Source organism: Aquarana catesbeiana, linkage group LG09 (assembly GCF_042186555.1).
Source record: "Aquarana catesbeiana isolate 2022-GZ linkage group LG09, ASM4218655v1, whole genome shotgun sequence".
Taxonomy (NCBI): Eukaryota; Metazoa; Chordata; class Amphibia; order Anura; family Ranidae; genus Aquarana; species Aquarana catesbeiana.
This window is the reverse complement of record NC_133332.1, coordinates 28578107-28592142: the sequence shown is the minus strand read 5'-3', so window position 1 is coordinate 28592142 and position 14036 is coordinate 28578107. Positions and strand designations below refer to the sequence as shown.

At 44.0% G+C, this 14036-nt stretch overlaps 1 protein-coding gene across 1 annotated transcript; it reads left to right on the top strand.

Annotated features, from left to right (window-relative positions):
- Positions 1-114: 114 nt before the first annotated feature.
- On the top strand, positions 115-10719 carry RPS5 (ribosomal protein S5). The gene is made up of 6 exons (XM_073598172.1): positions 115-245; positions 4357-4462; positions 5356-5565; positions 7244-7372; positions 9617-9715; positions 10595-10719. Exons 2-6 carry the CDS (start codon positions 4358-4360, stop codon positions 10661-10663), a joined length of 612 nt encoding a protein of 203 aa, XP_073454273.1. The 5' UTR covers positions 115-245; position 4357; the 3' UTR covers positions 10664-10719.
- The last annotated feature ends 3317 nt before the right edge of the window (positions 10720-14036 follow it).

The window sequence follows — 14036 nt, the reverse complement described above, 5'->3', positions numbered from 1 at the left end:
ATGCCCACTTCAAAGATGGGAGGGTGCGGAAGTGACGTTTGTGCCGGCTCCCTTAACAAAGATGGCGCCCTCTCCGTTCCTCTCACTGGGATGAAGGATTTAAACAGGTTTCCTAAGTGTGGGCAGAGCTGGCGCGGCTGAGGCCTAAGCGGAAGTGTGGGCCCCTGTATAATTGAGCAGGAGACCCCGCCCCGCTCTCTTTCCGCTCTGAGCTCCGACCGGCTAGGACGTAGGCCAGCAGACACGTGAGTGAGAGATGAGGATTCCGGGGCTCCGGGCGGAGTGATCCGGGTGTAATGTGTGTGGGGGGGACACCGGGAGTGGAGGACGGGGCGGGGAGTGCTCGGGAGACCCATGTGGTGCTGTGTGCGGGGAATGACACGAGTTCTCCACCATGTATACACTGCTGAGGCCGGGAGAGGCCTGTGTGAGGGGGGGATGGGGAGTACAACTTCTTCTACAACTAGGAATAAAGACAAGCTGACACCCATCACTTCTTCTGTGTGTATATATATATATATATATATATATATATATATAATATATGTGTGTGTGTGTGTGTGTGACAACCAGGGCTCCTCTCCGCCATGTGTCCCATCCTCCCACCATGGAGGGATCTGTGTGTGTGTGTCAGTCTGTACAACCAGGCCATACAATCTGACATGTTACACACCCTGGGGGATAGGACACGTTCTCATGTTAGTTCCCCCCCCCCCATGCTTCCCATTGCTCCCCCTGCCCTTTTATCTTCCCTTTCATACCCTTTCCTTACCCTGTTGCCTTTCCCTTGCCTATTCATTGCCCATTCCATGCCACCCCCCCCCCCCCCCCCCCAGCCCTCTGCCACCTTCTTCCTTGGCGCCCTGAAGTTACTTGAAGTGGAGAGGAGATGATCTCATCTGACACGGGGCAAGGAGTGCCAACCAGGTGTAGAGAAGAGGGTCAGAAGTAATGCCCGGTGCACACAGGTGGTGGTTTTCATTCAGCCCCAGAAGATTTGGCTGCTCAATGACCGGGTCATTTTTCGTGCTTTGGCACTGCGTCGCTTTAACTGACAATGGTGCGGTCGTATGACGTTGCACCCAAACAAAATCCACATTCCCCCACACACACAAATAGAGCTTTCTTTTGATGGTATTTTGATCATCTGTTTTTTTTTTTTTTTTTTTTTTTTTGTCGCTTTTTTGTTTAAAGCAAAAAACAATTTAAAAAAAAAAAACCACAATATTTTGTACTTTTTGCTATAATATCCCCATTTTTTTTTTCCCTCAGTTTAGGCCGATATGTATTCTACATATTTTTGGTAATAAAAATCGCAATAAGTGTATATTGGTTTGTGCAAAAGTTATAGCGTCTACAAAATAGGGGATGATTTATGCCACTTTTTTTTTTTCTTCCTAGTAATGGCGGCGATCTGCGATTTTTATCAGGTGTGACATTATTACAGACATCGGACACATTTTTGGGACCATTGACAATTATACAGTGATCAGTGCTATAAAAATGCATTGGTTACCGTATAAATGTCACTGGAAGGGGAGGTGTTAACACTAGGGGGCGATCAAGGGGTTAAGTGTGTTCCCTGACTGGGTGTTCTAACTGTAGGATGACAGATCCTGGTTCCTAGCTATTAGGAACTCATGATCTGCCTCTCCTCATATAACAGGGATTTGTATGTTTATACACACACTCTGCCCACCTCATGGCCGTCATCCACGAGCATCACCCCCCCCTTCCCCCGCACTGCAGCGCCATTGCTATCCCACTTTAAAGTAGCTGACGTACAGCTACGATGGCTTGCGGGATCGTGCCGACCTGCAACAGTATGACGGTGGCTGGTCGGCAAGGGGTTAACCCAGTGGGCTGAACTAAAAAAAAAAAAACCTGACAGATCGCTGCCCTAACAAACGCAATGTTGGTGTGTCGATCGCCCTCACTGTGTTCTGACAGAGGGACTTATTCTCTCCCCCGGCCCGAACACACTGATCGGCACTCTGACTGGATGTTGGTTTTTCCAGCGTGTCCCTTCAACAAAAGCCGGTGATTAGAGCAGTTTCTGATAGAGAGCTGTACAAACTGACCGAATATTACCGGCTGATCTTCAGCCCATCTGTATCCAGTATAAGGAGCTCAGACACATCCCATTCTGATCCTGCTAGGAAGCAGTCACAATACCCGCCAATTAGAAACAGCCAAGAAGGTCCCCACCTTGTATGTATGTCAACATGATGATGATTGGCAGTGCCCGGTGACGGCTTCCTATCAGGAGGAAGTATGTGTGTGTATTGGCCATTGCCAGCAAGTTTCCAGCTGTTTATAATATATAGGGCTGCAACTAACGATTATTTTCATAATCGATTAGTTGGCCGATTATTGTTTCGATTAATCGAATAATCGGTTAATAACCTTAAAAAAAAAAGTTAGGCGTATGAATTAGTTAATATATTTAAAAAAAAAAGGCAAAGAGCAAAATCTCTTATCCACTCTGAGAATAGCAGACAGAAGAGATATATACTGCATATACTATTAGAAGAGATATATACTATTAGAAGAGATATATACTGTATATACTATTAGAGGAGATATACTGTATATACTATTAGAGGTTGAATCTGGTAAATATCATCAGACTCAGATCTTTTTTTAAAGAAAAAAAAAAGTTAAAGACGGTTTTGCAGATTTTCAAACAGAACTGTAATATATTATATGCTGGCCATACAAAAACAATGTCTTCCCTCAAAAAAATTTCATTTCAAGAACGTTTGTTCGATTTTCGATTTTAGTGGGGTCAAATTGACGTTCGTTTTCAACCACAGTGACAGCAAAATTTAGAAATAATAGAACATTTCTTGGTCAAAGGAATTTTTCAGACAGTATATGTGATTTTCATTCAGAAATTACATTCATTTTAAAACAGAATGTTAAAAGCAAGTGAAAATTTCAAACAACATTCTTTCATTCAGCGAATGTACAAAGATTTTTCATATGAATATTCTCATCTGAAAATTGATCCGTGTGGCCAGCATAAGGCTCAGTACATGCCTATGCAGTTTGCTTTTGATCTGTTTCTACACTGCTTTTTGCTGTGCGTTAAGTACAGTATAGAGTGCCCCAATAACAAGGTAAAGAAAACTTTGCCTTTAGAACCACTCACTTCCTGCCCAGGACTATAAGTCCCATGGGGCATTGCTCCTCACACATTCACAAGTTCTCAGGCACTTACTGACATGTGTGCTGTAGGTGTGCTGCACTGTATTTCCTGATATGTAAACAAATAATGCATTCTGTATGCAGGCAGCTGGCCGATTAATCGATTATGAAAATAGTAATCGATTAATTTCATAATCGATTAGTTGTCGATTAATCGATTAGTTGTTTCAGCCCTAATAATATATAGTAGGGTTGTCCCGATTCCACTTTTTTAGGACCGAGTACAAGTACCGATACTTTTTTTTTCAAGTACTCGCCGATACCGATACTTTTTTTTTTTTTTAATGTCACGTGACAGTGTTTTTTTTTTTTTTTTTTTTTTTTTTTTTCGGGGGGGGGGGTGTACGGTGTCTGTGTGTGGTTTTTTTTTTGTTTTGTTTTTTTGTTTTTTTTTTTTTTTACAATAATATTTTTTTTATTCATTTTTGCAATATATTTTTTTTTTTTGTCTTTTTTTTAATCAGCCCTGTTGGGGGGCTTTGGTGAGATATCAGGGGTCTTAACAGACCTCTGATATCTCCCCCTTGAGACAGAGAAAGAGACAGAGGATAGAGATTCCCCAGTCCCTTTCTCTGCAGACTCAGCTGCACTGAGAATGAATGGAGAGAAGACAGCGGCTCCTCTCCATTCATAAACTGACACATTGTAATCACAGGAGATTACAATGTTTCAGTTATTGTGAATAGACAGAGTCAGCTGACTCTATCCATACACAAAGGAAGGAGGAGGGGGGTGGCGGAACGGAGGGGAGAGCAGAGGCACAGCAGAACGGAGGAACGGAACGGAGGGGGGCAGAGGAACGGAGGGGACATGGAGGAGGATGAGGCGACAGTCAGCGGTGATCGCGTGTGGGGAATTTACAGGCACCGATCACCGCTGTATTTCACTGAAAGCCGCGGGGGGAAGCTTGTAACTCCCCCACATGCCGATCACCGCTGACTGTCATAGTATCGGCGGAAGCATCGGGAGCATTTAGCGAGAAGTACACGTACTTGGGCAAATGCTTGGTATCGGTGCCGATACTAGTATCGGTATCGGGACAACCCTAATATATAGTGATTTCCTTTTTGGTTTAGGAATGGGTGATCTGTCTTGTTGGAATCTTCTGGTTCATCTAACTTCATTTTTTATTTGTTTTGTTTGCAGGATGGCAGACTGGGAATCTGTACCTGTTGGGGCCGAGTCCCCTGAAATTAAACTGTTCGGGAAATGGAGTACTGATGATGTCCAGATCAATGACATCTCACTGCAGGTATTGGATGAGGACTGGGAATGAATTTTCTGGGAGTGTGATCCATAGCGCACAGATGTTCTGTTTTTTAGTATGATGAATGACTTCTGGATGATGTTTTGGTTTGCTATGGGCCATACCTTCACCTGGTCCCTTATGAATGGAGTTCTGTGGGCCAACTCATCCCCTGGGTTATATCTGAAAGGAATTCAAGGGCAGTCGTCTGATTGTTGGGATCTTACCCATGAGGCTAATTCAGGCAGTACTCATTGGAGGGGGGGGGGAGCTGCACTGAGGGCACAGTGTTCATACTGGATGCTTTGTCCTCAGTGTTGCTCAATAGCACCGATTCTTATAAAATCATGGGTTCAGTATCACTGAGCTCCCTGCCCAGTGCTGCAGCTATCACACAGGCAGATGCAGTGTCTGGGCATCTTTAGTGATGCAGAATATGGTAAAACTGCAGGTTGCTGTATCACTGAGCACAGGGGTGGTGCAGCCTCATAGGGTAGTCGGAGTAGAATGAAAACCCCTCCTACAGACTTTAACCAGACACCGATAGAAGTCACAAGACTGATGATTAGAAAAGGCATTTAGCAGTTTTATATTTACTAAAATAAATGCATTTCCATGTACTGTGGGAGACCAGATATAGTGTATGCAGGGTCCTGGGTTTAGTAACACTTTAAAGCTGGTTACCTCCTGAAAGAGACAATACTGGGATGATGTGTGTGGTTGCAGCCATCATCTCACTATACCCATTTGAAGTCAAATGACTTGTGTGTACGCGGTCACTAGAATGTTTTGGCCGGTTTGATATCAGTGTTGCTGCTTTATATTATGTATATGACAGGTAAACTTTAATGTGAACTGTTTGTGTTGCTTTGAACTTACCATGACCATTTGGTTTCCAGGATTACATTGCTGTTAAGGAGAAGTATGCCAAGTACCTTCCACACAGCGGAGGACGTTACGCCGCCAAGCGCTTCCGTAAGGCCCAGTGCCCCATTGTGGAGCGTCTGACAAACTCCCTTATGATGCACGGCAGGAACAACGGCAAGAAGCTGATGACAGTCAGGATTACAAAGCACGCCTTTGAGATCATCCACCTGCTGACCGGTGAGGTGAGTGACTTCTCCTCCAGAAAACTCCTCAGGGGTGCACTATGACAATGCCGGTAATGGTACATAATGTTTTAGCGCTTTATGATTAAAAGGAAGTAAATGTTCCAGTGCATGAAAACATACCAGAGCTCTGATGTGTCAACATGCATTTAAAGTGATTGTAAATGTTCAGGGTTTTTTTTATTATAAACGTCGTACTTGCTCTGTACAAGGGTTTTGCCTCGATCCTCCTTTTCTGGGGTCCCATGGCGGTGCTCCTGGCTCCTCCTCTTCGAGTGTCCCCACGGAGAGCAGCTGTCCGTTGACCCACACAGCAGGTCTCGGCCCCGTCTCCCGTGTCACTGGATTTGATTGATAGCAGCGGGAGCCAATGCTGCTGCTATCAATCTATTCCGTGAGGACCCGAGACAGTGGTTGGAGCTACTGTGCTTGCTCTCCTCGCTGGAATGATGGGGTTCAGGGAAGGGGGGGGGGGGCTGCTGTAACACAGAAGGTTTAAGCCGAATGAAACCTCTAAAGAAATTTCAAGCAGCCAGGTCTTTATTGCAGAAGAGACATGCTATGTGTCTCCAACAATAAGACATAATAAATGTTCCCTTACTACAGCTGTGCCAGAATGGCTACCTTCTGTGTGCAAGATCGTGTCACCCCACCCCCCCTGCCAATTAACAGGACCCCGGAAGCAGGGGCGCATCTAATGTGGGGGGTGTTGGGGGTGCTTTAGCTGAATGATGGCTACAGCATGGCCGTCCAGTTCTGGGAGGGCATCTATTGACCTCCTCCCAGAACTGCGCACCTGCCGTGCTCTGATCAGCTGTGTCCAATCATGATGTAAACATACTGGCTGGTTATCGGCATTCTTTTCCTCACGCTGTCAGTGTGAGGAGAGAGCTAGTAACTGGCCAGGGGACATCTACACTGATCATCTGTGCAGCTTCATCGGTGCCGCCCCGTCCACTTTAAGAACTCCTAACCCTCTGATAGGCCACATTTGGCATGTAATTTTTTTGTGTGTGGGGGGGGGGGTGTACCTAGTTTTGACAGGTACCCAGTCCCCACTTCTGCTTGCGGCATCTTGTTGATTCAAGTGGAAGTTCTCCTCTCTCCCTCCCTGCTATCTTCTGGGGCACGTCACAGGTCCCTAAAGATTGCTCTGTCATTCAGAACACGCGACATGTGCAGTGCACAAGCGTGGGACAGGTGAGTGGCTGTTAAGTCAGCAGCTACACTTTTTGTAGCTGCTGACTTTTCATAAACACAAATAGCTGCAACTTCGCTTTAAACCTGCCTTTTATTTCATCATCCGCCCCCTCTCCTCCTGATCTGCATTATTCCCCAGCTTTTGGCTTTCAACATTGTCAATCATTTTGTTCCCAAGCATTATGTGAAATAACACATGCCTGGCATCCCATTGGACATGCATGGTCAAGCAACTGGTAAAAAGACTTCTCTTCTAAAGTCGCCTGTAGCAGACAGTTGAGGAGAGCATGCATATCTAAAGGAATCCCAGGGATGTGTTCTTGTAAATGTTTCAAGAGCATTTACAAGAATGGGGGTACGCCGTTTCTGTGGGTGTGGGGAAGCAATCTGGTAGCTCGCAAAAATCTATTTCGGGAGATGTTGAGGTGTTTTGTAGGAGATCCTGTATACTTAAAAACTTTTTTCCTCTGATTTTTAGAACCCCCTGCAAGTGTTGGTGAACGCCATAATTAACAGTGGCCCTCGTGAAGACTCAACCCGTATTGGTAGAGCCGGAACAGTAAGAAGACAGGCCGTGGATGTGTCTCCTCTGAGAAGAGTCAATCAGGTGACTGCAGATTAAGTGCTTCTTAATTGATTCCTCCAGCACAATATTTTAAAGTCCTTTTTAAAATGTGTTGGCAAACTGATGTCGTTTTAAAGTTTGTTACCCCAACACTTTGTATTCCTTATGTGTCTGCTGTAACATGTACTTGTATAAGTCTCCTGCTCTTTTCTATTTCTTCCTTTGTGTAAATTCCCTGGTGTTCCTGCCAGTCCCTCGTCTTTTCTATTGAACTGACCACACTAAGCAAAAGAGCAGTGTGGTCAGTTGTGTAGCTGTGTTGGTATACTCTCCTCCAATGACCAGACTTGTCCTGACATGCCATTGCTGCAGTCAATCACTAAGCTCAGCATGCTGTTGCTTCTCCCCCCAGCTCTTATGTAGCAGCTGAGAACAGAGGGCATGTGGTCGCTTATTAAAAAGGCATATATATATATATATATATATATATTTGGATGTTTAACCTGGGGACCGCCTGTACTGATCTGCTGCCCCATAAAATGTGCGATGGGATAATTTTGTGGAAAATTCCATCATCTAAACCAGGAGCTTCAAAAAATGTAATAGGCCATCAAGAAATTATGTGTAATTTATGCTCCTAGAACACCTGAGGGTGCTCCCTGCATGTTGGGCCTCTGTAAGTGGCCAATCTGTGTAAACATCTCGCATGTTGTATCTCCGAACTCAGGAGTACCAGAATGTGTTTTGGGGTGTAATTGGAAGCATACCTATACTGTGTGAGAAATAACTTGACAATTTTTGTGTGTTAAAAAAAAAAAAAAAATAATTCCCAAGAATTGTGGCGGGGAAAAAATGACGACTTCAAAAAACACCATGCCTCTTACTAAATACCTTGGGATGTCTACTTTCCAAAAAGGGGTCATTTGGGGGGTATTTGTACTGTCCTGGCATTTCAGTGCCTCAAGAAATTAAACTGGCTGTCAGTACATCAGGTGTGATCAATTTTTAATGATCGGTACCTCAGCTTGTAGACTCAAGTTTTACGCGGACTTAATAATATCCACTAAGTTGGGTTATTTTTAAAAAAGATATGTAGCAGTATACATTTTTGCCCAAATTTATGAACAAAAATTACTTGTATCAAAATTTTATATAGAAAACAATTTATTTATTTTTTTCAAAATAAAAAACCCAAGTGGTGATTACCACCAAAAAGCTCTATTTGTGTAAAAAAAAAAAATATAAATGTTTGGGTACAGTGTTGCATGACTAATTGTCATTCAAAGTGAGAGTGCTGAAAATTGGTCAGGGCAGGAAGGGGGTAAAAGTGCTCGGTATTGAAGTGATTAAAGAGGTTGTAAACCTCCATTTGCAAGTTATACCTATTGGTAAGGCTTGCCTATAGGTACAGTAAATGTCTGTTTAGGAGATCTTTACTTTGTACTGTGCCAATGTGAAGAAACTGCGTGCCCCGCCCCCCTCCCCCATTGCTGTTTCTTCAGTAGTGAGTGCCGTGACTGGTGGTTTCGGCCAATCATAGCAAGAGTCCACGGCCTTGGAAGGAAGAGGGGCGAAGATGGATGCAGGCTTCGTTTGCAGTTGTCACATAATGTGCTAGTATGCAATGCATACTAGCACATTATGCTTTTACTTTGCAGGGGTCAGCAGGGTTTACTTTTTAAGTGTACCTGTCATATGGTACCAAAGTGGATTTCTGCTATAAAAACCTGGTACAGTGGCATGTCATAGTGAAGTGATTTATTAGTTCCAAAAAAATTTGCTACATGCCCAAAACTTTACATGGAATTTGGGCAACAAGTTCTTTTCAAAGCAACCACAGATCCTCAGTTGATTTTTATAAGGTCTCATTCTGGGCAAATTGGAGGATTTTTTCCAGTGTGATAAATGTGTCTGGACACAGCACTGTGCACTATGGTCACTCACACATTGGACAACAGTTGGCTGCGGCCAGTTTGTATATAGCCAGAAATGCTAGACCTGGAAGCAGACTGCCTCCAGGGATGGTTGGAGCCCATAATCACATGTGACTATGTGGGTGAGCAGTTACATGCGTAGGGCGGTTACACATGCCACTGATTTTTGTACAAAGGCTAAAAAAATGATCTGGTCAACGATGGTTGCCAATGCCCAAAGCCTTTTGCTACAGTTATCCTTGAAGTGCTCCTGCAGGACGTCTATGAATGTAGAATCTAGAATGTTTGAAGTTTCCCAATTCATGTTGGCTATCAGATTATGTCTCTAAATCTTGCTCTCTTGTTATCTCAGGCTATCTGGCTCTTGTGCACCGGAGCTCGTGAAGCTGCCTTCAGGAACATTAAGACCATTGCAGAATGTGTCGCCGATGAGCTCATCAATGCAGCAAAGGTAAATGAGGGGTGCATTGTGAATAATTTTTATATGTCTACAAAGTGTCTAGACTAAAGTTGGGACGCTGGGTTAAAAGTTGGTAGTATAAATCGCCAAATATTAGGGATAGATCAATATTGGTGCCAATACTGAGTATTTTCACACAAATGATCATCTGTGATTTGAACACAGTTTACATTTGTGGGTGCGACTTGCACATGTGTTTGGTGCACGAGCAGGGGTGCTTTAAACATTTTATTTTACTGTCCCTTTAAAAAAAAAAAAAAAAATCTGATCACTTTTATTTCTGTCATAAGGGATGTAAACATAACCGGCAGTGACAGGTACTCTTTATGGAGGGATCGGGGGAGTCTAAGACTCCAAATACCTCCTTTCCACTTAAAAGTATTCAAAATGCCAAAATCTGTGTTTTGGAATACCATTTTATTTAAAAAAAAAAAAAAAAAAATCCCCCCCCCAAATCTGCGCCATTGGTAGCAAAGTAAACTGAAAGTGACGTCACTTCTGGGTTTTTGCATCGGAGACTCGTTTAAAGCTAATCTCAACTGGCACGGCAGACGTGCCGGTTGGTCGCTCGGGTCGCCTGCGTCCCCTCCCCTCATGTCCCCTCCTTCGCCTGGTGATAATGGCCGAGTGGCTGCTGAGCCACATTGGCTGTTATCAACGGCTGACCGCCAGTTCTAAAAAATAAAAAGGTACTGGGGTGAAGCCTGCAGCTTTAACAAAATGACGTACAGGTATGTGATTTAGCGTGAAGTGGTTAATAGGGATGCACTGATGGCCGCTTTTTTTTTTTTTTTTTTTTTTTTTTTTTCCTTTAATTACAACAAAAATGCAGGTTTTCTCAAAGTCTGATCTTTGGCTTTTTCCTTTCAGGGCTCCTCTAACTCCTACGCAATCAAGAAGAAAGATGAATTGGAGAGAGTTGCCAAGTCCAACCGTTAGTTTTTCAAAAGCCTCCTGTTGCTAATCTTGCAATAAAAACCGAAAAATTGTCACTAGTTTCTGTTCTTTGCTTGTATTTGTAGCCAATTGTGGTGTGATATACTTTCTTTGGTGTTTAGATGTCTTATGTTGCACGTCTTGGGCCTCTTTCACACGATCAGTCCTGTCTGTTTTTCAAGCAGATCCAATCAGGCCACCCATTGCTGTCTATGGCGTGGTGTATGTCAGCCGATGTTTCTGCTGACATACATACTAGCGTTGGATAGTTAGTACAGCTGCTCCAACCGTGTGTGTTTTACATGGCAGCCCGTGCGCAGTAGTTCAGTCACTCAAGTCAGTGACTATTTGCTGGTATAATTTGGGTAAGGTATGGGTGAGCCTCAGGATGCTCCAAATTAACAAATGTTAAAAGTCGACACCTTTGACTACTGTCTCTTCAGGGTGCACCCACCTACTTGTATCTTGTCTGTGGTCAAGCCAGGGGACACCTTTGCGAAGGTATATCCTGAGTCAGCATTCCGGAGTGAGCTCTCCCAAAGGGGACAAGGACAGTCTCTAGGATCCTTAAGGCTTGTACTCACTGCCCCCTGGGGACTTTAAAGCTCTCTTGTAGTAGCAGCCAGCCCCTGTGCTTAATGCCTCCAAGTCTGTAGACTTCCTTTACTGCTTTTAAGGACTCTAGATGTGGGTCCCTGAGCTCTAGCTGGAGCTGGAACCCAGATGGTTTTCTTCCTATCTGCAGCTAGCAGTCCAGAGTGCCTCTGCCCCAAGGCTGGGTCTTCTCCCATAGGAATAAAGCTGCTGTTCAAGACTCCAGACTAGTTGTGCACACCTCAGCCCCCTGCAGGTCACCCTTCCCAACCAGGAATTGGCTGAGGCTGCATGAATAATCAGCCCAGGGTTTACTTCTCCCACCCACTATATTCCAGAACTTACCGGAATGCAACGGGAAGTAGCACCAACAGATCCTAGAAAAGCCAAAAGCAATTGAACACTGCTCCTTTTTTACAAGGGAACCAAAAGCTAAATTTACTTCAACTATAGCAACCTAGCTAGAAGGGTGCTACAGTCATGTATTTTGATACAGCTGATGCATTTCTTATTCACCTAAATAAAACATACCTGTAAGGTCTGTATTTTGCAATTGATGCCCATTAAAATCTAATTTAAAGCCTTACCAGAAGAGCAGAAGCTGTTGCAGCTACAAAGGAGGCCCAACTCCACGTTAAAGGGCATGGTTTTGGTATTGGATGGCCAAGGGTCCATAAAGCTTTTGGCCATATAGTGCAACCCCCAGGTACCGGTCTGTGGCCTGTTGATGACCGGGCCGCACAGCAGAAGGTGAGCGGTGACCATGGGTCCGGATAGGACTAGTACAGACTGCAGTCGTCGCTCAACTCCTGTTGTATGACCTGTTTCTCTCGCCCCCTGTCCTGCTTGTAGGATGGACATCATTGGCAGGTGGGGGGAGACCCTAGATAGGACAAACGGGCTGAGTCCTGCCAAAGGTAGGACTGTGCAGGGGAGGCAGAGACTGAAGGGGGGGGGGCAAGGTGCACTCTGGGGGGGGCTGTGATTGCTAGGGGCACTGTGGTATAAAGGTGACTGCACCATAAAGGTCACTGTAATCGTTAGTGCAGTCCCCTGTATATATCACAGTGCCCCTTTACAGTACCTTTCCATTCACATCACAGCCCCCTTTTTCCAGTGCAGTCCTAATTACATTTAATGTAAAGGGGACTGCACTGTACAGGGGCGTTGTGATTTAAAGGGGACACTATATTGTAAAGAGGGGCTTGTGTGACGGGGAACTGAGGACACTGCTTTAAATGGGGAACTGTGGTGTGAAGGGGTCTGAGGAATGACTCCATGAATATATTAACCCTCCCGGTCCCTGGAAAAATTGGCTGGCCTGCTCCCTTGCCCTGGTACCAAAAAGGTTGGAGACCGCTGATATAGTGTATCTAATTACATTATGCAGTGCACATAGGATCCTTGTTTGTAGTTTAGCAATGATCTAGAATGAAAGGAAACCTGTTATAAGAGATGTGTTTTATATGGGTTCAATTTCTGACTTCTTAGAATACTAGTTTTCTGGCTGTCATGTTAATCCTCTGGCTTCATTACATCTTGAGTCACTTAACATGTAACAAACAGATAAGGAATTCTGCATTTTTTCCCTTTCTGTTATTTGCTGCATGTTTGAGGCCAGGCACCCAGCATTTTGAGCAATAGTTCTCTTGTGACATACAGTATGTATTATAATTTGTAGAGGGTTTACGATGTGAATGTATATTTAAGGGGGCCTGTAGGGTTTTTTACTTAACATTTTGCAAAAGCTCTAGTAATTAGTACTGCTTGGACCGAAAAGGGGGTAAACCTCCTTAAAGCTTGTCCTGAAAAATTTACTTTTGGTGGCGCAAAAAAAAAAAAATCACAGTATTCAACCATATAGCAAAGCAAATAACTTTTGGAGTTTGGATTATTAATGTTCCATTTTCTGGGCACCTGTTTAGTGGATTTACCTGGTATAGCAGGCTCTCCTGTCTACTTCTAGGCTCCATTCACACTTGTGCGACGTGTCATGCGACTGGACACTAAAGTCACATGACAAGTAACCCCCTGTATTTATCAGTTATAGCCGACTTAAAGATTCCTGCACTAATTTGGTCTGACTTTCATGAGACTTGAGCGCCATAGACTGCAATATACACCCTCAAAAGTCACATGAAAGTTGCTCCTGAATGGTATACGTGTGACAGTTGTGCAACAGTTGTCCATTATCATTGGTCAAAGCCAAAGTTGCATCCAAGTCGCACCCATCCAAAGTTGCATCATAGTTGCACTCCACAGTCGCACAATTTTGGAATCATACAAGTGTGAATTTAGCCTAATGGTCCTGCAAGCCTCTAAATTTTTTTACCAAAAAGTGCAAATATTTGTGTTTATTTACAGTCTACTTGTATTATATCCCTGTCAAAGCAGAAATATCAGGTTGTAATGCTATAGCAACTCTTGCTTGAGCTCAATTCTAATAACAGACCCTATCAAATAACCTAGGTGCTCTCAGGTTTAAACAAAAGACATTGTAAATGGACAGTTTTTACCCTCTTATAGCAGCCCAGAAAGGGTTATCCCTCAGTTCAGGGAGGTAACAGGTCCATAAGAGGCTTTTAAATAAAGGGTGTGTTCAGTTAAAACTTCTGAGTTTTGGAAATAGATAGTCCTGCCAGGCTTTAACTGATATCTGGGGGCTCCGTTACAAAGATTTATCCACTCTTATACCAGGAGTGGGCCAGGACTCCTGAAGATGTTTTCTGTGACAAAACATGGGCGGAACCTAGGCTATGGACTTCATCAGGCTTGCCAGGGC